The sequence below is a fragment of the Sycon ciliatum genome, chromosome 10 (genome assembly GCF_964019385.1).
Source record: "Sycon ciliatum chromosome 10, ocSycCili1.1, whole genome shotgun sequence".
NCBI classification, from domain to species: Eukaryota; Metazoa; Porifera; class Calcarea; order Leucosolenida; family Sycettidae; genus Sycon; species Sycon ciliatum.
The window spans coordinates 2,220,393-2,244,859 of NC_088652.1; the positions used below are offsets into that span (position 1 = coordinate 2,220,393).

Consider the following 24,467-nt stretch of genomic DNA (forward strand, 5'->3'; position numbering starts at 1 on the left):
TGAGAAAGAGCACCAATTTACGGTGTGAAAAAGAGAAACAAAAACGAGAAATGGACCATTTCAAAATGGCGGGCATTCACATGTTGAACACCTGCTGAGACCAGGCGATTTCACGACGAAAGTCAATCTGAAAGATGCGTACTTCATGATACCGAATGCCACGGACCATCGGTTGCTCCCGTGTTTCACGTTTTCAAGGAAAGATGTATCAGTTCAATGACCTGCCATTCGGGCTGTCGTTTTTCCAGCCTCCTGGGTCTTTACCAAGACTTTAAGGGGAGAAATTTTCACGCTCAGGACTCTGGGTCTGAGGGTGATTATTTATATCGACGATATCCTGATAATGGCAGAGAACGCACACAAGGCGAAAGATCATACGACCGGTCTAGATTCTCTCTTAGAGAATCTAGGATGCATTGTGAAAAATCATAGCTGACTCCCGTCAGGGAGATAGATTTCCTCGGCTCTACAGTGAATTCCGAGAACCTCACGATCAATCTGCTGAGGGACAAACTGAAAAACACTCAGGTATCACGTTCAAGACTGGCACACTAGCTAAGCAATCTCGACAATCGAAACCAATTGCCGAGTTTTTCTTCTCATTCTGTGCCGAATGTGAGAGACTTTGTCAAGTAAGAAGTAAGTCTGGCAGAGTACGAAGCAAGAACCAAAGTACACATGGTTCACGATGCTGACTCCCGTTTGTTTCTCTTAGTTATCCAACCCCATAGGCCAGCAACATAATCCACCATTGCAAGATGGTTTAAAAGATCTTTTCTTTTCTCGTGCTTAAATTGATGCCAGTACATTCAAGGCGCATTCTGTGCGTAATGCCTCGGCATCAGCGGCTGTAGGCACCGGTGTACTATAGTAGAGTGACCCCCCAGCAGATGGACCCCCGGGCATTGTACTATATAGTAGAGTGACCCCGGGGGCAATCTACTATATAGTACAATGACCGGGGGGTCGTTCTACTATATAGTCAAGAGTACATAAACCAGAGTGTGCAACTGTGCATATCAGATCTGAAACAGCGCAGTTCGTGCACTACGTCACCCTGATGAGGTCAGCCAAGCCGCGACTTGCGTACAGCTCAAATTTTCATGTTTCATAGCCCGGAAATCAGCCAAGTTTGCTTGATTTTAGACGTCCAGTTCCAGGATTTCGGTGTTTTGTGTGACTGTGTACGCTGCGTACATCCACCGACAAGTAAAGTCACCAGGCTATCCGTCTCAAAAAACCGAAATCAGGACAAACTCAGTGACCTGCACCACCGCGACTGGTAACGCAACTTTTCACCGTACCTGTGGTTTACCATGCCGTCAGAAATGACGTAGTGCACGAATTACGCTCCCACAGGAACCATCCTGAGTTGCACACTCTGGTTTATGTACTCTTGATACAGTAGATTGCCCCCTGTCATTCTACTACAGAGTCCACCAGACTTGTCGTTTCGCACGTGCAGGTAGAAAGGGATGGAGTTTACACCACAGATTCCACGTGGACATTATGGATTGTGGCAAGAGTCCGGGGTTATGTACTCTTGATTGTGGGAATATGTGGTGAAAAGTCCACAACATTTGTACATAGGTCGCGCACTTTTCCTCTTTAGGAGACATGAACATCCCACCTTGTGTTGGATGGTTTTTGTTTTGGAGTTGGAGGAAAGTTTGCAAGTTCAGTGTTCCTTTGCGTTTTCTGTGTGCTCCTTGCTCCTTTTGGATTATTCAGGAGTTCAGGAGTTCACGGACCTCTACTAAAATAGCGGCCGAGGGGGGTCGTTGTACTATATAGTAGAGTGACCCCGGGGGCAATCTACTATAGAGGACTTTCCAATGAGTCATACCATGCGGCCTATGAGGATTCGGGCCAAAGATCATCGAGTTCACCACCGATCACCGGACTTGAAACGGAGCTTGGGTGGCAAAAAAAGAAGACTGCACTGGAAGGAAACAGTGTTTTTCGAAAGCAGTTCCATTTTGCATACTGTAGTTTGAGAATACCAAAGGGCTGCTCGCGATCGGATGTTCCCACACCTGGATCGTCTTTGAGTTGTTATCGTTTTCCCTACGATGGAGAACGACGGAACCAGTGGATGACGGACACACGACTCGAGAACTTCGCTCCTGGTGCAAATACTTCGAAGTACACGAATATTGTTCCATCGCTTCGTTGGCGAAGAGAAAAGTCATGATCATCCGGAATTGTACGCAATATGTCATGCCAACAAGCCCACCATAATATGTTTAACAGAAACCTGGCTAAGCCCGTCACTTTTATTCAGTGTTCCAGGCTACACATGCTTCCGTAAAGACAGATCTACACATAAGAACCTGAGATCAAACCTACGTGGCTATGGTGGCGTGGCCATTCTCATACGTGATGGGACATTTCCACATTGCACCCGTCGCCATGACCTTGATTCTCCCCAAAGCGAGGCCTTATGGCTTGAGCTTGGTGCACCGGCAGGTCTCCGGGCCAATCCGCTACTCATTTGCTGTCATTACCGCCCCCCTTCACAATCCCTTCTTGATATCACCTCCTTTTGCGACATACTTACCGACACGCTGTGTTCCTTGGACCTCTCTTTATTTGATGTTTTTCTTACCGGTGACTACAATGCCCACAATTCTGACTGGTGGAGTGGTGACACCACATCGCGTGCTGGTACGGAGCTATCACACGTGTTCTCTAGCTTTGGCCTCCAGCAGCTTGTCAATTTCCCCACCCGTGTCGCTCCGAATGGAAGACTGTCCTGTCTGGACTTGCTTGCTACGAACCGCCCCCTCTCTGTACGCTCTGTTGATGATGCTGCCCCGCTTGCTGCATCGGATCATTTGCAAGTCATTACAACGCTAGCCTACAACATTGCCACTGCTAACACCTCTTACAACTGCTCTCAGACTCCTACCCCTCCGCGACATGCCTTCCGCAAGGTTACACCCTCCACTTGGTCAATCATCAACTCTGCACTTTTTGCCTGTGACTGGCATCTTTTATTCACCTCCACTACTGTTGATGAAGCTGTGGAGAAGTTCACCACAGTTCTTGATGACGTGCTCTCCTTCTATGTGCCACAATACGGAGCAAGACCCGCTACACCCAAACATGGCAGCCACCACCCTCGTCAGTCCAGCCGTAACCCCAAGATCCCTTGGCTCGACAAAGATCTCCAAGGTGCAATTAAACTCAAATACGACTACTATAGCTTAAGTAAGAAGTACTCCACCTATGCTAATATTTCTTTATACAAAAAACAGCGCAATCTGGTGAAGTCATTGTCACGTTCTAAGTATCGAGCATATTTACGTTCGCTCACTACCACCCTATCTCACCCCTCTTCCAGGCCTAACCTGTATACCTTTGTTCGCACTCAAAGGACAACTAGTACACGTCAAGACATACCACCGTTATTAGCTTCCAATGGTTCGATGGTGACTGACCCCAAGTCTATAGCTAATACTCTCAACACGCAATTCACATCAGCTGGTATTCCAGACGACCATTCCTCTCCAATACCACCTCTGCAGCGTTCTGCGACTGTGTCTTCTGATCTGTGCTCTATACATACCACCACATCATCTGTTCGCAGCTACCTAAAAAGACTAAAAAGCAACAAAAGCCCTGGTCCTGATGCCCTACCAAATGAAGTTCTCAAAGTTCTGGCTCCATCTCTGGCGTACCCACTGTGCCTTATATTCAACCTTTCCTACTCCTCCGGCGTATTTCCTGATCGTTGGAAGATCGCTAAGGTCACGCCCATCTACAAGTGTAAAGGCTCCCGATCACAAGCCTCAAACTATCGTCCAATATCTCTTCTCTGCTCCCTTTCAAAAGTATGTGAAAAGGTATTTTACGACCAGTTGTATTGCCACATTTCACCATGCCTTAGCCCTTCCCAATCTGGCTTTCGGCGCAACGACTCAACCTCTGACCAACTAGCTCGTCTAGTACAAGACATTGCCACCCTTCGTGATGCTCGACACCATATTGCTCTCTGTTTCTTTGACTTGGCAAAGGCCTTTGATACTGTCTGGCATCGTGGCCTCCTTGCCAAGCTACATATTGTCTTTGGTGTGTCTGGCCCTGCTCTGTCCTGGCTGGAGTCCTATCTGAGTAGCCGATCACAGTTTGTTTCTGCCCTCTCCATCAACTCTGATCCTCTACCAGTGTCTTCTGGAGTTCCCCAAGGCTCCATACTTGGACCTCTTTTGTTCGTAGCATACGTAAATGATTTACCCTCTATAGACCCAGGTGTCTCGTTATTTGCTGATGATACAACCCTACTGTCAGCATCCTCGTCCCCAGCGGCTCTTGTACCTCGAGTGTCGGCTCAGATATGCAGTGTCCTACGCTGGATGCAAACATGGCGACTTAGACCCAACCTGACTAAAACCGAAATAATGTTCCTTCCCCCAATCTCATCCATGTCACTTTTACACCATCCTGATTTCCCAGAACCCATAAAGGTTGTTTCCAACCATAAACACCTGGGAATAATGCTTGATGATCGTCTCTCTTGGTCTTTCCATATTGATGCTCTTTGCAGCCGTTCAAGCTCTGCCCTAGGTGTTATACGTCCCCATTGTTTCCATCTTCCTTTCAAATGTAAAATTTTGTTTTACAAACTGTACATCCTGCCTCTTTTCATGTACGCTGCTGTTAGCTGGTGTGGCTTGTCCTCGGTTCTCGCTGAGCATCTCGAAATCCACCATAGAAAACTTCTTCGTATCCTGTTTAGTCTACCTCCTCTCTACTCTTCTGCTTCCCTGTATGTCCTTGCAAATGCTTGCCCACTGTCGACCCACCGTCAAAAATTAATTTGCACTTTTGCTCACAAATTTAAACTAGCTCTACATCCTCCTCATCTTAACGTGTATAACTGGTTCCGAATCACAGATGGCTCCCAGACAAGATGCTCTGTTGCCCTCCCCTTGGCTAAAACGTCCTCCCTTGTACGCTCTCCACTCTTTGTTGCTTACTCTGCTTGGCTTGCGCTGCCCGCTACTACGCGCAATGCCAGTACCCTGGACGCATTTAAATCTGCTCACTAGATTCACCATCACCTGTCCCTCCCATGCTTCTCCGTCTTGACCATTACTTTTCTTCTTTTATTCACCATGGTTGGTTAACACCCACATCTCCCGTACTGGCTGATTTTCTTCTCATGCCATGAGGTGTTGTCTATAATAATAATAATAAATAATCCCCTGTCACCCCAGTACGTATCGAACTAACTAACCAACTTGTTCAGCTCATTTGTGGCAGCACCAGTAAAGGCGGAAACACGAAGATGATTCCGAACACTATCAACTTACTTAGTTTGTTGGGGTGCAAGGTATAGCTAGAGTTTGATGATTGATAGTGCTGATGCTGATGGTAATGACTACTGTACCCAGCTCTATGCACGTACCTCTACATGACTGGTGGTGCTAGCTATTCTAGTACTGGCCCTGGGTGCAACTCATCATCTCTTCCATGCCAGTGTGTATGCCTCATGTTCTGCACAACGTGCATTTCCTTTGTCATGGATAAATACTCTGATCGACCTACTTGCGCAATCTTCTTCTGCTTCCCACTTGGTTGCTGCGCTGTGCAGTTCTTCATCTGCTGCGGCACATACTAGTATACCTCATATTCTGTCTTTCTGGTCAATTAGGTACATGTATTCAGCTTCTTGATCTTCTTGTGGTGAGGATCATCTTGATCTTACTTCTTGTGTAACTCTTGCAAAGGCAGTAATGGAGGACACTCTACCGGTAATCAGCAACTGCTTATGGAGAATGCCAGGTCGAGGGACGACCAGGAAAAAACAATTGCTGTATTGGATGTGCATTCATCAGCGTGTTTTAAGATCAGGACAACTAAGTTCGCCACTACACCAACTTTTTGGCTACATAGGAGCAATGATGATGATGGCCGTGTTTGACTTTGTCAGCTTTCGTGCTACCAGCCACAGCATGTCAACATTGTCATACTCGTACTGATAAGGAAGAAAAACCCACACACGCACGCACACACACGCACACACACACGCACACATCGATACACTGACAGGCATGCAAAGCAAGAGAGACAGAGAGAGAGAGTCAGGCAGCGAAAGAGAAGTGAGACTACTTGTAGGTTATGGGCACGGTGCTCCAATTTCTGCCCAGCTGAAGTAAAATCCATGTACACTATTTTCGTGTAGTGTTCATTGACGGTGCCAGCCACTGGTGAGTGACCCAGTGGTGTAGGTGTTGACATTCAGCACACATCACATTTCAGTCTCCAACGTAAATTCAGTCAAAACAACACTGCACTGCAGCAACATGGGAACATGATTCTCCCAGGCCCACCATGCAAGTGCAGTGTGCGCCAAGAACAATTCCAGGTAATTCAGCAGCTACCCGAGGATGGACAGGTTCGGCAAAAGCACTCCGCGAGTGCCTGACGTTTCCAAACGTATTTTGTTGACAGTTGTTGTTTCTTCCTTCGATTGGGCAAGACACGATAATGTGCCAACCCAGCCAGCAATGAGACACATGCATTTGTATCCAGCAGGGCTATTGTAAGACTTTAGAGAGTCCTTTGCATATGTGCTGGGGACATTCACTAAATATTTAGAGAGGCCTGGATACCTAACGCAGGGGGATTGGCTGAAAGGTCTTCGTCCATAGGTAAATATGGATCAATGTACTGGGTCCACGGATTCTGTCAATCTTCTCGCGGCAACGCCTCTTCAAGGCTGGAATAAACAGTAGAGTAACCACGGCTAGTAATCATCGCGACTTACCGAAACTATTCACCACATCAAAGAAAAGCAAAAGTGCTTCACCACTGCGACGGCCTGCAACATCATTTTTAACCGTACCCCGAACAACACATTTGATTCTCTTTTTGCCACCCAAGCACATTTTACCGTAGGACACGGACTTGTCTTATGGGTGATCTTTGGGTGGACACCGGGAAGGCGCCAAGAAGGTGATGTAATGGAAAGACCTCTATATAGTACAATGACCGGGGGGGCCTTCCACTACGGGGGTCATTCTACTATATGACACCGGCATTACCACGAGTGATTTCCTGAAAGCTGCTGGCTGAAGCTCCCAGTCCGTATTTCAAAAAATACTTCTATAAACCACAGCGTGATGCTTAAAATGCTCAGGCTGTTCTCTCGAAGCTGTCAACCACTGGAAGAGAGCTAAAAAATCACATTGATATTGAGACCGAGCATTCTGAATATAATATAATTACAAAATGGCTCAGGCCACGCAGCGGTTGCCAGCTATTCTGGATTATAATATGAAGAATTTGATGACGAAAGTATCAATGTCCCAACCCTGGCCCTCCCAGTATGAGTCTGTTCACTCTGTTGATTTGTTCCGAGGCTCGCTATACAAAAGATGAAAGAGCATCTAAGGAACAAGACCTTTTATCAGTAGAAACTGCCGTTCATGCATGCGTGAACACCAATAATAAAACAGTAAAAGACAAAATACGTAACTGTGCTTGGCACATCCTCGGCTGCAGAGACAGTATTGTCCGGGATTTCTCAACGATCAATTATTGGTCCCCTACTATTAATTTTCGTAGACGACTTACCTGCAGTCTTCCCTAGACCATCTTTGTTTGCTGATGACACGATCGTCGGTTTACCTCACTGGCCTGAAAAACAACTTGCGTGCTGGCATTCAGGAAGTTCAGGAAGTTCAGGGTCACCTCATCGGTGCTGATGGTGTCTGCCCAGACCCAGCCAAGGTGTCTGCCATCCAAGCTCTGAAGTCACCAACCAATGTGCCCGAGTTACGCCGTGCTCTGGGCATGTTCACGTTTCTGTCGAAGTTTGTGCCAAATTTGGCCAATGTCAGTGCCCTGCTCCGTGCTCCCCCGAAGGCCCACACCGCCTGGCAGTGGGATACCCAGCAAGAAACTGCCTTCTATCGCCTCAAGGAACTCGCTACTACTGCTCCCTGCTTGGCACTGTTCTCGCCCGACCAGCCCGTCCGTATTAGTGCTGATGCCAGCAGCTACGGACTGGGTGCTGTCCTCCTGCAGCCTGATGGCTCCCGCTGGCGCCCTGTTGCCTATGCGTCCCGCTCTCTATCTCCTACTGAGCAGCGCTATGCCCAGATTGAGAAAGAGTGTCTTGCCATTGTTTGGGGATGCGAGCATTTCCACCACTACATCCACGGCGGTCCTCAGTTCACAGTCGAGACTGACCACAAGCCTCTCGTGCCTCTCATCAACTCCACCGATCTCGCCCGCTCTCCCCTGCGATGCCAGAGACTCCTGATGCGCCTGAGGAGGGGGGGGGGGGGGGGGTCGCCCGTTTTAAGAAACTGTTACCCCAATGCCTTGCTTTTTCACGCTAGTACCTATGACTTTCAGCTATGCAAAATGCGAACATGATCACCTATCCAATACCGGTAGTCTATTATATTAATTATTCAAGGTACGTTCGGGCCTGATTGGAAATTTTTATTTCCATTGCTATCAGGTTCGGCCTCATTTTCTCTGTGCTGCGCTGATGAGTTCAAAAAGAACGAAACAGCATGCTGTCCGCAGATTGAGTATTAATTATTCATATTTTTTCCATCTTTCCCTCGAGTGGGTCTATTGTTAGTAGGCAATTGTCTGTTATAGTCACCACTATAAATAAAAATCCAATCCAATCCAATCCAATGAGGTACAACCCAACCGCTATCCACGTGCCCGGCAAATCACTCGTCATTGTCGACACTCTATCCCGTGCTCCGCAAGAGTCCTCACCTACTAGTGACCTTGCTGATGAAGTACAGCTGCATGTGTCTGCCATCACATCGCATTGCTCCACCGACCCGCTCTAGGTCGACTTTCGGAACGCGACCAACGCTGATGACGACATGTGTCGCCTCCGTGCCCTCATCCTCATCGGTTGGCCAGCCAAGCACACCTCGGTCCCCGCTAGCCTCTGCCCGTACTTCGCTGTTCGCGATGAGCTCTCAACTGCTGATGGTCTCATATTCCGTGGCCAACGTGTCATCATCCCTGCATCCCAGCGCAACGCCACCCTTGCCAGTGCTCACGAGGGTCACCGAGGCGTTGGTAAGTGTCGTGCTCGTGCGCGTGCTGTGATGTGGTGGCCTGGTATGTCCACGGACATTGAGTCGTATGTGATGTCTTGTGCCACCTGTGCCAAGGCCCGTCCTTACCCAGCCCAGCCGCTCATCTCGTCCGAGTTCCCATCTCATCCATGGTCAAAGATCGCGTGTGATCTGTGTGCAGCCAAAGGATCCACTTACCTAGTTGTTGTCGACTATTTCTTGCGCTACATCGAAGTCAAACAACTTACCACTACTACGTCTGCCACTGTAATTGCCTCTCTCCACTCCGTGTTTTCTACCCATGGTATTCCACACACACTAGTCTCTGACAACGGTCCACTATTTGCTAGTGCCAGCTTCCGTGCATTTGCTGCCGAGCTTGGGTTTGCCCATCGCACGTCACGTCCTCGCTTCGCCCAAAGCAACGGCGCTGCAGAACGTGCCGTTCAGACAGCCAAGCAGCTCCTTCTGAAGAACGACGACTTGCCTTCCGCTCTCTTGGCCTACTGGTCTACGCCATTGGCCAACGGTTATTCACCGTCACAGCTGTTGTTTGGCCGCCAAATCCGCTCCCGGTTTCCAGGACCCCTCCCTGCTCCAGCCTGGCCCGATTTGACCGTCTTTGCCGACAAAGAAACATCTTCCAGGTTTCGGCAGGCTGATCGCTACAATCAACGCCACAGTGCTCGACTGCTGCCTGTTCTCGCCCCTGGTGCTTCTGTGTATGTCCCCGATATGGACAAAACAGGACGCGTCCAGAACCGCCTGTCCGAACGCTCTTACACGATCGACCTCACTCCTGGATCATCTATCCGCCGAAATCGTCGCCATGTGCGTGCGTTGCCATCCACGTCAGCCAAACGCCCTAATCCCTCCCGCTCAACCTCCTCCATTGAGCCCATGTATGAGGTTGAGTATGGTGTTCCTGCTCCTGTGCATGTTGCCCTGCAACCACAAGCTAACTCTACTCTGCCGCCTCTTCTGCCTGTGCCGCAGTCTCCTCGAGTTGCTAAGCCTCTGCCACCCAGTCGCAGACCACAATCCAGCCGTGTTCGCCATGCGCCGCAACGCTATGCTGCCAATACCTGAACACAGTAACACTGTTTACTCCATGTGTTCCAGTTGAACTATGACTGTGTTCTTTTCATGTTTGTTTTTCTCTCTATCATTCTGAGTAATGCTCACGTTGGTACCCGCTCCAGAACTGCTATCGTTCCTCTTCCTCTCTCCTTTGCTCCACACTATCTCGTGTCCCTCCGTTCGCATTTTTTCGGGGGGAGATGTGCAGTCACCTACTTGTGCCTATATATTTGGCATAGTGCATCCATATGTAATTTGACCCCGCTTCCTATTTCACACCTTCGCGTACGCACATGCACCTCGCATGCACCAGCGGCAACTGTTGCGTGACTGTGCTGTTTACATGCCTACTCTGTTCTCCGTGTTCTCTTCTTCTCCTTCTGTCTTCATCAAGTGTTACGGAGGTAGCCTCAATTGAAGTATTATTCGTTCTCGTTCTGCTTTTTTGAATGTTGCTGAATAGTTTTCCTCTCCATGCTCTGCTAAATCGTTGCCTGTACGCGCCACGTCTAGCGCCTTGTTTCTACGCTAGCACTTAGCACCTTATTCGTCATCACGCGCTCTTCTTACATCTAGCGCCTTGTTTCTACGCTAGCACTTAGCACCTTATTCGTCATCACGCGCTCTTCTTATCTACATGCATGTGCTAAGTGTTGGTGTAGAGGCAGGGTGTTAGATGTGGCCGTCGCTCTTGCTATATAAGTTCATCGGAGCGTAGGCACAGTTGTTGTTTTCCAGTGTTCTGCTTGTGATGGTATTCTTCTGAATGGTCATCGAAGTAAATCTGAGTATGGTTCAAGACAGTTAGTTGCCTTTCGAGAATATCTCTGGGTTTATGAGCCACATTATTTGGTAGCAGAGGATGGTTTGAATGTTAACCATGGCGGAAACAAAGAGTTCTTTGTCAGTGGCAAGTGACGAGAGTCTGCAAGGAACGGACCAAGTCGGGGCGGACGTAGGTTTGGCGGACGAACAGCAGGTCCCCCGTAGTGGCGGTTCAAGCAGCATTCAGCAGTCAGAGGGCACGGTGAAGGATTTTGGAGTTTCCGATATTGATGACGAAGAACAAGAATATGATGATGAAGAACCGGCGTTCAGCGAAGAATGCCTGAGAACGATGAAGATCAATGCCAAGGCCAATTTCACCAACATTCGAAGACGTTTGCTGACTCGGATAGTGAACGGAGAGGGGATTGGTGATGACGACCTTGGATATCTGGAACACGCGTACTCTGGTGCAGCAGGCGTCGTGGGCGATCTCCTAGGACTGTGCTCTGGAGACGGAGACTTGTCGAAACGGAGGAAGCTGGTTGCGGAGCTGGAAGAGCTTGAGGAGAAGTACAGCGCAGCTGTGAACAGAGCACTGGAAGAAGCCACGTACAGCGCTAGTGTTGGTGGGCGGTTTGGAGCTGGTCATGGCTTGGGATACAGCCAGTACTCGACGGCGAGGTACTCAGCTCCAATGATGACGCCAGATCACTTGACGGAGGTGGGTGCGGAGCGGTCTGACTTTGGCCAGTTGGGAGCCAGGTCAATGCTGTACTCTGGGTCTGCTGGATCTGGGCTGGTGGAATCTGGCATGAAGACTTCTCCTAGTAGCCTAAGTGCCTTGGCCTTTCATGAGAGTCAAGGTGTCACAAGTCCACTCCGGGTTCCAACACCATCTACTGCCAGTACCTCTAGTGCTGATCAGACAAGCAATGGCAGTGCATCAGCGCCAGTGACCGGTTCCGGTGGTAGCAGTGTGTCAGTGGCCAGTGCTAATGATGGTACTGCCAGTAGTACTATGCCAGGCGCAGTCAGTCAGCCCACCAAGAGGAGCAGCGTCAGCAACACCACACTGGGAACGGCCCAGCTGACCAAGAAGTCTGTTCAGTTTAGTCAGAGCCACCAGTCCACTGCCAGCACTCAGTCCAGATTGAGACCAGCAGTGAGTGTGTTATTACCCCCTAGAACGGTCCCTGCAGCTGGAGGTGCAGCTGGAAGTGCATCAACGGTCGTCCCCGCTGTGACAGTCCCCAACACATCCATGGCTCCCCAACCGACTGGGTCCTCGAGCAGCCATATGTATCAGCCTCCACTGACGGGTGAACGACCACTAGCAGCCGACATCGGGCCATGGGCGAGTATGAAGAAAATCACAATACCCACATTCGATGGCGATAAACGGCGCTTCGAGTCCTGGTGGGCAGCGTTTTCCACCTGTGTGGACAAGGCACCGCTAACCGCGGAATGCAAGATGCTTCGACTAAGACAGTATGTCCAGGGTGAGCCGTTGAAAGCCATCGACCGATTCGGGTACACCATCGCTGCGTATGATGCAGCCAAGGCCCTATTGCACCGAAAATATGGCGGAGAGAGGCGCCGAGTTGCCATCCATCTGGAAGAAATTGAGGCCCTCAAACCCGTGCGGAAGGAGCACCCGAGAGACCTGGAGCTGTTCTCGGAACTGCTGGCAGTCGCTGTCATTAACTTGAAGGACTCGGGCCGAGCTACTGAGCTGGCGGCCGGAACCTTCTACCTGACTCTTCTCAAGAAGCTGGATGAGCAGCTGATCACCCGCTACCACCGGTGGCGGCATGAACAAGCTAAGGCTGAGTCGGTAGAGGAGCTGCTTGAGTACTGTACCCAGGAAGCAGAGTTCATGGTCTCCGCTGCGGAGACGAAAGCTGGCTTGATTCCCGTGAGTAAGGCAGAGCCGTCACAGCCAACAAAGGTCCACCGGTCGCCTCGACCAAGCACGTTCGTGACCAGCAGCCAGCCGGCAGCCAAATCACAAAAGTGCATCGTGTGCCAAGGTGAACACAAGCTGTGGCAGTGCCTATCCTTCAAAGCTGCGACAGTGAACAAGCGATGGCGCATTGCCAAGGATTCAGGTGTGTGTTTCCGCTGCCTGGATGTCGGCCACAATGGATGCGACTGCACGCGGAGTCGGCCATGTGGTTTGGACGGGTGCACGAAGCTCCATCATCGCTTTCTGCACGCCACACAGAGCAGAGGCCCTGTGTTTAGCAGCGTGACACGCCCGTCCACACAGGCACCAGCAGCGAACTCTGTCTCAGGGCGTCGGGCAGGACGCGCTATGCCAAACACAGCTAGCACCCAACAGTCGTCCAGCCAAACAGAGCAGCAGACATTCTGCTCCGTCGTCACGGAGGGTTCTCCGTCCACGGAAGAGGAGTGCTACGCCTCCCAGAGCACCCACGTGACCATCAGCCTGAGGACGATACCGGTCACCATCAAGCACGGCGACACAAGCATTCACGTCAATGCACTGTTGGACGATGGCAGCACCATGAGCTACATCAGTGAGGGCGTAGCACACGAACTTGGTCTGCACGGGGAGTTGCAGAGCATCACGGTCAACACGTTGGACGGAACACCGAGTACATTTCAGTCGGTGCATGTGTCTTGCAGCGTAGCAAGTGTCAACGGCATGTTCAGCACAGACCTCCATGCTTGGACAGTGCGGCACCCAACAGGACGCCTGAAGCCAGTCAACTGGCACCGCGGCGCATCGACATGGCCACATCTCAAAGGGATACGTTTCCCTCCCACCGCCAAGCCTGATCGAGTCGACGTTCTGCTCGGCCTGGACTGTGTCGCAGCGCACCAGTCCTTGCACGAGGTGACTGGTAAGCCGGGTGAACCAGTCGCACGGCTCACCCCGCTGGGATGGACCTGTGTGGGGCCGGTACGGGCGAGCCCAGGCAGTTCGCGTATGGGGCATGCGTACCATGCGCAGCTGCAGCTCGGCGGCAATGAGATCAGTCAGCTACTGCGTCGCTTCTGGGACGTCGAGGAGCTAGCCGTACCCGACTTGCCACACTTGTCACCGGCGGAGGAGAAACTGCTCACAAAGACACGGGAATCCCTGGCGTTCAGCGACGGTCGATATCATGTGGGCCTTCCGTGGAAGACAACACCACCGGTCCTGCCCGACAACTTCGCCATGGCACGCAAACGACTGATTGGCACCGAGCGGAAGCTGCTCCTAACGGACGGTCTGGGTACCAAGTACAGCGCCATCATCCAAGAGTACTTGGCAAAGGGCTATATCCGCCGTGTGCCGAAGGAGGAACCACGACCACACAGCATCTGGTACCTGCCTCACTTTCCGGTGGTCCGTCTGGACAAGCAGACAACGAAAGTGAGGATTGTGTTTGATGGGTCGGCGCAGTTCCAAGGCGTCGGAGTGAACGACTTCCTCAACAAGGGGCCGAAGCTGCAACGGGACATCTGCGACGTGCTCCTGCGGTTCCGCAAGCATCCTGTTGCTATTGCCTGTGACATCAAGCAGATGTACCTGCAGATTGGTGTGCACAAATCCGACCGGCCATACCAACGATTCCTATGGCGCAACTGTGATTCCGATGCGCAGCCTGCAGTGTATGAGTTCCAGCGTGTGGTATTCGGACTCGCCTCATCACCATTCCTCGCTCAGTTCGTCTCCCAGGAACATGCGAGGGTGCTCACCAGTACGGATGAACGTGCGGCTGAAGCAGTCAACAAGTCCACATACATGGACGACACGCTTGATTCCGTGCCAACCGTCGCTGATGGCATCGCACTCTACAAGTCTCTTGTGAAGGTGTGGGAGTCGGCCGGCATGCACCCGACGAAGTGGCTCTCAAACTCGACCGAGCTTCTGGCAGTGATACCTGAGTCAGAACATGGACGCTCCATCGACCTGTCACCAGGGGAGCTGCCAAGAGTGAAGACGCTAGGCATCTCGTGGTCCGCTGCTAGCGACGCTTTCAGTTTTGCCATCCCACCGGATTCCGGCCAGGAGTTCAGCAAGCGGAGAGTGCTACAACGGGTAGCATCCGTCTTTGACCCGCTGGGTCTGCTGGCGCCGTACATCATTCGAGGCAAGATGCTCATCCAGGAACTGTGGCTGCGAGGCTCGACCTGGGACGACCCACTGGAGCCCTCTGTGGACAAGCTGGTGAAGGAGTGGATTGCTGATGCGCGGGATCTGCAGACGCTACGCATTCCAAGACCACTCATGGCAGCTGACGGTGTGTCGTCGCTGCACGTATTCGCAGATGCCTCCGAGAAGGCAATGGGTGCTGTCGCCTACATCATTTCCAAGGACCCCAGTGGAGCTACATGCCGGCTGGTTGCAGCTAAGTCTAAAGTCGCCCCGCTGGAAGAAGTGAGCATCCCACGACTAGAGTTGATAGCTGCCGTCATGGCAGCCCGTTTGGCAGCCGTCGTCAGCCTTGCTCTCGAGATGCAGGATATCTATCTGTGGTATGACAGCATGAACGTCCTCTGGTGGATCCATGGTCACAGTCGGCAGTTCAAGACATTCGTGGCCAATCGCGTCTCTGAGATTCGTCGTCTCACACAGCCAGAGCAATGGCGGCATGTGACCACTGACCAGAACCCCGCAGATCTGGTCTCTCGTGGGTGTACTGCAGCAGTGCTGACATCATCGGACCTATGGTGGACTGGGCCCGCATTCCTGTCAACCGACGAGCCATGGCCTGCCAGCCCTACGCTTCAGCCCAGCTCCGGCGCTCGGCAGGAGGTAAAAGGTTTGCCACGCAACCGCTCGCAGGACATGCAAACGTATCATGCAGACGTCCAAAGTGCCAACGATGCACCACCCGAGCAGGATTGGATCATTGACCCAGCAAAGTGGCTAGACTGGCAGAAGACCATCCGTACGCTCACATGGGTCCGGCGGTTCATCTCGAACTGCCGTGCAGCAGCAGAGGATCGCCTGGCAGGAGAGCTCACCCCGATTGAGTTGGCTGACGCAGAGCTGTACGTCGTTCGGAACACGCAGCGTGATGCGTTCGCTGCTGAGATAGTCCTCCTGAGGAAACGCAAAGCAGTGCATGCTACCAGTAAGCTGGCCAAGCTGTGTCCATTTCTTGACGACGATGGTGTTCTACGCTGTGAAGGGCGCTTGCAGTATGCGGAGTTCCTGCCACGAGACGCTGTCCATCCGATCATCCTGCCGCGGAAGCATGCCGTGACCAAGATGCTAATCAGGTTCCAACACGAGAAGGGAAAGCACGCTGCGGGGACGAACGCAACATTGTCTGCGCTCGCCGCCCGCTATTGGGTCATCGCCGCACGGGAGGCCGTCCACGAGTGGGAACAGGAATGCGCAGTCTGTCGCCGGTACCGGAGCAAGCCAGCTGGGCAACGAATGGCACCGCTGCCGGTCAGTCGGATCGTGCCCTCTCATCGTGCGTTCAGCCGCGTGGGCGTCGACTACGCCGGCCCCTTCCTCACCATGCAGGGACGCGGTCGGGCCAGAACCAAACGCTATCTGTGTGTATTCACGTGTCTGGAGACGCGCGCTGTACATCTGGAGCTCGCATTCTCACTCGACACATCTAGTTTCATCAACTGTTTCTTCCGGTTCGTGAGCCGGCGCGGCCTTCCCAATCAAGTCATATCGGACAATGGCACAAACTTTGTTGGTGCAGTTCGGGAGCTGAAGGACCTCATTCGCAACATCGACCAAACAAAAATCCAGACGGGCACCGCACATCATGGTGTGTCCTGGTCGTTCAACCCTCCAGCAGCACCTCATTTCGGTGGTGTGTTCGAGATTATGGTGAAGGCAGCCAAACGTGCTATTTACCACATTCTGTCTGGCAGTGACATCACCGACGAGGATCTGCTGACCGCCTTTGCCGGAGCAGAGGATCTGATCAACTCTCGCCCGATCACTGCCATATCAGTCAACCCCAACGACAATTTGCCCCTCACCCCGAATCATTTTCTGAACGGGAGACTTGGAGAAGTCGTCCTACCGGAGTCTGATCATCCGCGTCAGCGATGGCAACGCATTCAGGAGCTGCTTGGGCATGTCTGGCGTCGCTGGATCCAGGAGTGGCTGCCTCAGCTCAGCAAGCGGGTCAAATGGACGGCAGACCAACGCAACGTGAAGGTTGGTGATGTCATGCTGTTGCTGTCTCCAGACACCGCTAGGCGTAAATGGCCCTTGGCTCGGGTTCTGGAAGTCTACCCCGGGAAGGATGAACGAGTACGTGTTGCCAAGGTGCAGGTGGGTGATCGTACTCTTGTGCGACCCATCAACCGCTTGTGCCCACTGGAGTATGCGTCAGAGTGATGGACTGATGTGGACAGCTTTTCTGCTGTCTGTCTTCTGAAAATCATTGCATGTCCTCTATCTTCTTATTATTATTAGTCAGCGGTATTGCTATATCTTTACCCTGCTGCGGACCTGCTGTCTAGCCACCTGGACTTGCTTTTCTAAGAGCACGATGTTGGGTTCTTAGTGGTGGAGCTAGTAAGGTACTATTTATTTTGTTTTATTTCGATCTGGTCACGTTGTCTCATATCGAGGAAGAGGAGAATGTTACGGAGGTAGCCTCAATTGAAGTATTATTCGTTCTCGTTCTGCTTTTTTGAATGTTGCTGAACAGTTTTCCTCTCCATGCTCTGCTAAATCGTTGCCTGTACGCGCCACGTCTAGCGCCTTGTTTCTACGCTAGCACTTAGCACCTTATTCGTCATCACGCGCTCTTCTTACATCTAGCGCCTTGTTTCTACGCTAGCACTTAGCACCTTATTCGTCATCACGCGCTCTTCTTATCTACATGCATGTGCTAAGTGTTGGTGTAGAGGCAGGGTGTTAGATGTGGCCGTCGCTCTTGCTATATAAGTTCATCGGAGCGTAGGCACAGTTGTTGTTTTCCAGTGTTCTGCTTGTGATGGTATTCTTCTGAATGGTCATCGAAGTAAATCTGAGTATGGTTCAAGACAGTTAGTTGCCTTTCGAGAATATCTCTGGGTTTATGAGCCACATCAAGTATAGTTTGTAATTCCTACCTGAGTGTGATGGTCGTGTTGGACTGAGAGAGTGTGCATGGGCATTTACCCTTGTATTGTATTGTATTTTATTATTTTACTTGGGCATTCCCAACAGACCCTAAGGTCTTCTTACAGGGTGCCCAAGATGAATGAAATTGTTAAGTTCCTGGCGAAATGAATTGGGGATATGATTTGTGCGAAGGGATTCGGGAAGCGCATTAAAGCGGTCAGCACCAAGGAATGAAATAGATCTGTATCCAGCTTGAGCTTGCACAATGGGTAAGGAAAGGGAATAATTGACTTGGCCGCGGGTTACTCTGTCTGTGTGAGCGCAGTCACGGCGAAGGGAGAACATGTCAGAGAGGAGTGAACTGCAGATATTGTAGATGCAACGGAACACGAAGAATATGGACTTAGTATGATATCTTTTGTCTAAGCTAATTATCTGGTATCGCTCAAGCAAGTATGATGTCCGCGTGAATGTGTCATGCTCAAACATGCATCTAAGTGCTCTCTTACTTATGCGCAGCAGCTGATCTCTCACATTGTCAGCGAGGCAGTGGACGTAGGCAGTGCTGGAGTACTCGAGCTTGCTCTGGACTACTGACAAGTAGAACTGACTTCTGGCCTGGACAGCAAGGTTCCTCCTTCCACGTCGAAAAGCACCTAGTTTCTTTCCGATGTCTTCCCTGAGGGAGTTAACGTGGGCACTGAAACTTAAAGTTGAATCGAGAGTTTGTCCTAGATACTTAACTTCGTCAGACGGGGCAATAACAGTCGAACCACAGACAATGCTCAGGTTAGGTGGGGGATGTGAGCGTCTGCTGTGGATCAGTAGTACTTGGCTCTTGCTGGAGTTCAGGAGCAGGCCGCGATCTGTGAGGTGCTGCTTAACCACTGAAAAATCGTCTTCTAAGTAAGACATGAGAATTCGTGGACACTTTCCAGAGGCATACAGGGTGGTGTCGTCTGCATAAAGAAGGCATTGGGAACGCAATGGCAGAGTGGGGACAAGTCGAGTGTAGATGCTGAAGAGGGTAGGGCCTAGGACGGAACCCTGGGGAACGCCCCTAGTGCAGGTTCTACAGTCACTTGTGGTTCCGTTCACTTCTACGCGTTGCTGTCGGTGAGACAGATACGACTTGAACCACTCAAGACCCCCCTTAGTGCTGTTGCAGTAACGCAACAGTTAGGAGAGGAGGTGGGAGTGGCCCTGGTGTGTCTATGTCGCTGAGATCTAGCACAATGGATTCGCTTGTTACTGGTTTTTCAAACGAGCCCAGGATGACGAAAATCCCTCAAGGTTGAGTGAAATGAGAATATATTACGTTCAGAGCTGTGCGCGCAAACTACTCCAAGAGAGTCAGTGCGCTGGCCAGCCGGCCTATTGGAGAAAAGGGGCCAGGCATGGAAAGAGTTTAGCGAAAACGGTCATTTTTAAAGAAAGTTCAGAAATTCACCCAAAATGCAGAATAAATTCAATCCTTTGCAAGCTTTTACGGTACTCGTACCTTAATTTCAAATTAATAAAAAGAAGAGCACGTATAAACTGCTGAACATGTGTGTGTGTGTGTGTGTGTGTGTGTGTGTGTGTGTGTGTGTGTGTGTGTGTGTGTGTGTGTGTGTGTGTGTGTGTGTGTGTGCCAGCTAGTTCGGTTGGTGGGTACACGTCTGCCTGATTGTGTTGGGTCTGTTGCCAAACGGGCTCGGCTGCTTGAAGGTGTAATGTTGTACCTGCCACCTTTGTTGGTTCCAGGGTACTTTCTATTTGAAGTATACATACCTGTTAACCATGAACTGCTTCTGGCTAGATTAACTCTTGTGTAATCAATGGTGCTAGTGAAGCTTATATCAGATCCACTCTGATTTAGCCACCCACACTAGTAGCAAGTATTACCTTCACTGGGAGCAGGGGTAACTGCAGTTGGATCCCAGGACGGATAACCTGATGCCGTCAATCCTTTTTCTGCACCTTGTCCTCACCCACTTACTGAGGTGTGGTGAGCCCATAAGTGGGATCATTTTCAAGTCCACCCAGAGTTTTGGGGATTTCAGGGGGTGTCGGTCGTTGGGCGATTCAATAGCCAATTGAGTCATCTTTCCAAGATTCCTTTTGAGTCGCTCTCCACTCTCCCGGGGAGACCCACGTGACCAGTTTTGGCAGCGAGCAACAAGTACAAACAACGCACTCTGTACGATGTACCCCAGACTGACCATTGTCTAGTGCTTGGCGATTTCAATGCTCAAGTTGGATCTGGTGAGCAGGGTGATGAGTGGTCCACTGTACGTGGTTCCCATGGATTTGGTGCACTGAACTCTTCAGGAGCTGACCTGCTATCATTTGCTGCATTCAATCAGTTGAGTATTTGTAACACCTGGTTCCCCAAGCGAGACCTCTTCAAGCGGACTTGGCAGCACCCAGGCACTTTGAACTGGCACTGTATCGACTACATTCTAGTGCGGCAGGAGGACCGCCGTTGGTGTATGGACACTGCGGTCGCGCGCTGTGCTGAGTGTGGAAGTGACCACCAACTCATCTGTTTAACTTTTGCACTCCCGTGTGGACGATTAGTTCGGGAGCGCGACCAGGCAAATGTGCGGCGCCGCCGTTATGATGTTGCCTGGCTGCGGGTGCGCACCTGCACCTCGGACCCGGACTCACATTCGACTGCAGAAAGGTACCAAGCTACCATTGCAACCGAGCTTTTAGATACATGGCAAGAAAAGCACGACATAGATCAGAAATGGTCCAACGTCAAGGCGGCTATCGACAAGTCTGCTGCGTCTGTCTTGGGCTTTTCCCGGCGTCGCCAACCAGACAGGTTTCGGGAGGCAGAGTCAGCCATCCAGTCATTGCTAGATGAACGGAATCGGTGCTATACCGACTGGCTATGTAGTGGCCAGAGCCGCGACTGCTCGCACTACACAGCCTTTAAGGTGGCTAGATCCAGGGCACCTGCTTCCATATCCTCGGCTAGGATAGACTGGATAAAGGCAAAGGCACAGGCGGCTACAGAGTCGAGATTCAATGGAGCGGTTGTATGGAAGAGCATCCATGACCTCCAGTCTTGTACTCGGGGCCTCGCCCCTGTGCGCACTTCCGCCGTGCTGGATGAGAACAGTAACATCTGTAGTTCGCCAGAGGAGCAGAGCCACCGGTGGGGAAGACACTTTGACGGTGTCCTCAACGTGGCAAGTACATGGAATCGCAATGCCCTGGACGACATCCCACAGCGACAGGAGGTTGATCATCTTGCTGAGGCGCCGACTCTCCATGAAGTCAGCCTCGCTATCTCCCGCCTACAGAACGGCAAGTCCGCTGGAGCCTCTGGCATCCTCCCTGAGATGCTGAAGAGGGTGGCCCTGACCTCACCGCCAAGCTTGTGGAGCTGTTTAGCGATGTGTGGCGTGCTGGGGTGGTCCCGCAGGAGCGGGTGGAAGCCACATTGGTCCCCATCCCAAAGAAAGGGGATTTATCTCGCTGTGATAATTGACGGGGTATCTCACTGCTGGATGTTGTGGGCAAGGTTCTGGCGAGAGTCATCCAGACTCGTCTCCAGTCCGTGGCTGCAGATTTTCTCCCAGAGTCTCAGTGTGGCTTCAGGAGTGGCCGATCTTGTACAGATTATGGTTTTCAGTGTTCGGCAGTTCCTCGAGAAGACCATTGAGCACGACTGCAAAGGCTTCTTTGTATTTATAGACCTCAAGAAAGCCTATGATTCCGTGCCTCGGGATTGCCTGTGGGAAGTCTTATCCCGAGCGGGTATCCCTGCTCCCATGCTTGCCGTGATCAGTTCCTTTCACACTGACATGTCGGCGGTGATTCGGGTAGAGAACACGACAACTGACCCTATCCGCGTCACGAATGGTCTCCGCCAGGGGTGCACCATGGCACCTGTGCTGTTTAACATCTTCATGTGGGTGGTGGTGACTGTGTGGCAGCGACGAGTCCGAGATGTACCCGGTGTTGGTTTTGAGTTCCGGCATTGTGATGGTGACAATAACCTTTACCGCAAGCCTACCAGTAGTGACTACACCCAATTTCCCAAACTTGCTCCGATTGCTTCGATTTTGGTCTCATTCGATTCTCCCAGGCATAGTACATAGGAAATTTGCAAGTGTTATTCAAATCGCCCCAGCCATTCTTGAGTTATAGTGATTTGAAGTGCGCAAAGTTGGACTTTGCTGGACACAGAAATGAATGGGAGTGATGGGAGAATCGAGAGCGACCGCACAGTCAGTGTATACAGTACAGTGTACAGTGCACACGCCTCGTCACTCGAACTGCGCGTACGAAATTGCATACTTTGGTATGCTGCCGCAGAACAAATTCGCTCGTAGAGGAAGACGAAAGCGTCTCACCGCCTTGTAATTTCACATGGCCAGTAGTTTTTCGACGCTGAAGACGATGGTATAGTCCGCGACGCTGCGACCCGACCAGAACAACCCGAAATTCATACCCTGAAAAAGCGCTGAGCGCAGAGCTCCTAAATTTTGTCGTATGGAAACGGGACTTCGGGTCTCAAGGGCACGAACATCTCCTCTCTCAGATAAAGCAATTCACTCGATGCGATATTCTACAATTTGACCTGGCCACGCCGAAATGCACTGCCATGTCGGATTCTCCAATCGGAAGTATAGAAACTTGTTTCCAAAAAATCAGCGTCTGTGTGCGAGGGAGTAAAGTCACTACTACCAGGACGGATCCGGTTGCCATTGCCACTGAGTCACAGTTTGCAGACGACTCAGCACTTTTCGCGACAACTCGTGCAGGGGCGGAGACGGCACTTGCAGTGTTTGACACGACCGCAGCTAAGTTTGGGCTTAAAGTTAGCACTACCAAGACACAGTTCTTGGTTGCAGGCAGGGATGTTTCACCTGGGGACTGCGCTCCAATCGAGCTAGCTGGCACGGTCATCGAGTGTGTTTCGGAGTTCCGGTATCTGGGAACTCTCATTCATCGTGGTGGCCGGTCGACACAGGACATCACTGCTCGGATTGCGCATGCCTCTCGTGCTTGTGGCGCCTTGCAAGGAACCATCTTCAGCAATCCTGACCTTGATTTGCATATCAAGAGGTGTGTGTTTAATGCATGTGTGCTGTCGCTCCTCCTCTATGGGTCAGAGTGTTGGACACCATTCCAACACGATCTCCAACGTTTGTCAGTCTTTCATATGCGGTGCATCCGTTCCATCTTGGGTGTGTCCCGCAGAGATTGCTGGAATAATCACACGACCAACGCCCAACTGTTGGAGATGTGGGGTGACACTGATACAATCTGTGTGAAGGTCGCACAGCGTCGCCTAGAGTGGCTGGGCCATGTTGCCCGAATGGACAGTAGCCGGATGCCGAGACAGATCCTGTTTGGCTCACTTCCCACCCGCCCTCCAGCACATGGCCCTTGAAAGCACTGGAAGGATTGCGTTGTCTCCGACCTAAGAGTTCGTGGCCTCACCAAGGAATGGTACCCTATTGCCTGTGAGTCCCGCGCTGACTGGCGGACTATGTACGCCGAGCCTGTGGAGAATGTGCATCAGCCTGGCCTAGTGGTATGTGCGGATTGCAATCGATCATTCTCGCACCCTGGAGATCGTGCTCGCCACAAATGTGTGGTTGAGCGGGCAAAGCCGATTGCTGAGCAGCGAGGGGCTTGCCACTGTGGAGATTTTGGGCGTTGGTTTCGAAGCAAGGGTGGTCTAGCTGTTCACCGCTGTTCCGAACCTCAGCCTCAGCCTCCCGAGCCCCGGCAAGTCTATGTGCAGGATGCCTGCTGTGCTGCGCACTGTGCTATGTGTGCCCGCTGCTTTCGGTCTGTGCAAGGCCGCGGTCGTCGTCGGTGCTCGAGGACTGGCCCGCGCCCGACTGCGGCCCAGCAGCGTAATTCGTTCAGCCATGTATGCGTGTGTACTTGCCGGTTCCGTTTGCCCCACCATCTCCGGCGTCATCAGGCTGCGTGCTCCATCTTCCTCTCTGATGCCCCTCCGGGGCCCACTTGACCCCTGTGGCAGTGGCTCTACAGGGCAGGACAGGACAGGTGTGTGTGTGTGTGTGTGTGTGTGTGTGTGTGCCAGCTAGTATGGTTGGTGGGTATACCTATGCCTGATTGTGTTGGGTCTGTTGTTAACATGTTGCCAACAGGCTCGGCTACTTCATGATGTTGGATTGGATTGGATTGGATTTTTATTTATAGTGGTGACTATAACAGACAATTGCCTAATAACAATAGACCCACTCGAGGGAAAGATGCAAAAAGATATGAATAATTAATATAATAATAGACTACCGGTATTGGGTAGGTGATCATGTTCGCATTTTGCATAGCTGAAAGTCATAATTACTAGCGTGAAAAAGCAAGGCATTGGGGTAACAGTTTCTTAAAACGGGCGGAGTTATCCACACAGCGAGCTAGAGGGTGCAAATCATTCCACAGCTTAGCACATTGGAAGGAAGCGCCATGACGGGCAAAGGCAGTTCTGAGCATGGGCAACTTAAGAGTGCGTGATACAAGGCTGCGCGTTG

The 24,467-nt window shown here is 51.3% G+C and overlaps 3 protein-coding genes across 3 annotated transcripts; all 3 read left to right on the forward strand.

The window, feature by feature from the left end:
• Window positions 1–7,617: 7,617 nt before the first annotated feature.
• Window positions 7,618–10,154, forward strand: LOC135826223 (uncharacterized). The gene is made up of 2 exons (XM_065338853.1): window positions 7,618–8,136; window positions 8,829–10,154. The coding sequence occupies exons 1-2, from the start codon at window positions 7,618–7,620 to the stop codon at window positions 10,152–10,154; spliced, it is 1,845 nt and encodes a 614-aa protein (XP_065194925.1).
• Window positions 10,155–11,025: 871 nt separating this feature from the next.
• Window positions 11,026–17,244, forward strand: LOC135826224 (uncharacterized). The gene has a single exon (XM_065338854.1). The coding sequence runs from the start codon at window positions 11,026–11,028 to the stop codon at window positions 17,242–17,244; it is 6,219 nt and encodes a 2,072-aa protein (XP_065194926.1).
• A 643-nt stretch (window positions 17,245–17,887) lies between these two features.
• Window positions 17,888–22,055, forward strand: LOC135826225 (uncharacterized). The gene is made up of 2 exons (XM_065338855.1): window positions 17,888–17,900; window positions 20,521–22,055. The coding sequence occupies exons 1-2, from the start codon at window positions 17,888–17,890 to the stop codon at window positions 22,053–22,055; spliced, it is 1,548 nt and encodes a 515-aa protein (XP_065194927.1).
• Window positions 22,056–24,467: the final 2,412 nt, after the last annotated feature.

Excerpts from the sequence above, each read along its gene's own strand:
- LOC135826223 (XM_065338853.1), top strand. The coding sequence starts at position 7,618 with ATGACACGATCGTCGGTTTACCTCACTGGCCTGAAAAACAACTTGCGT. Across the intron at positions 8,137-8,828 it reads AGAAAGAGTGTCTTGCCATT|GTCGACTTTCGGAACGCGAC; the intron begins GTTTGGGGATGC and ends GACCCGCTCTAG.
- LOC135826224 (XM_065338854.1), top strand. The coding sequence starts at position 11,026 with ATGGCGGAAACAAAGAGTTCTTTGTCAGTGGCAAGTGACGAGAGTCTG.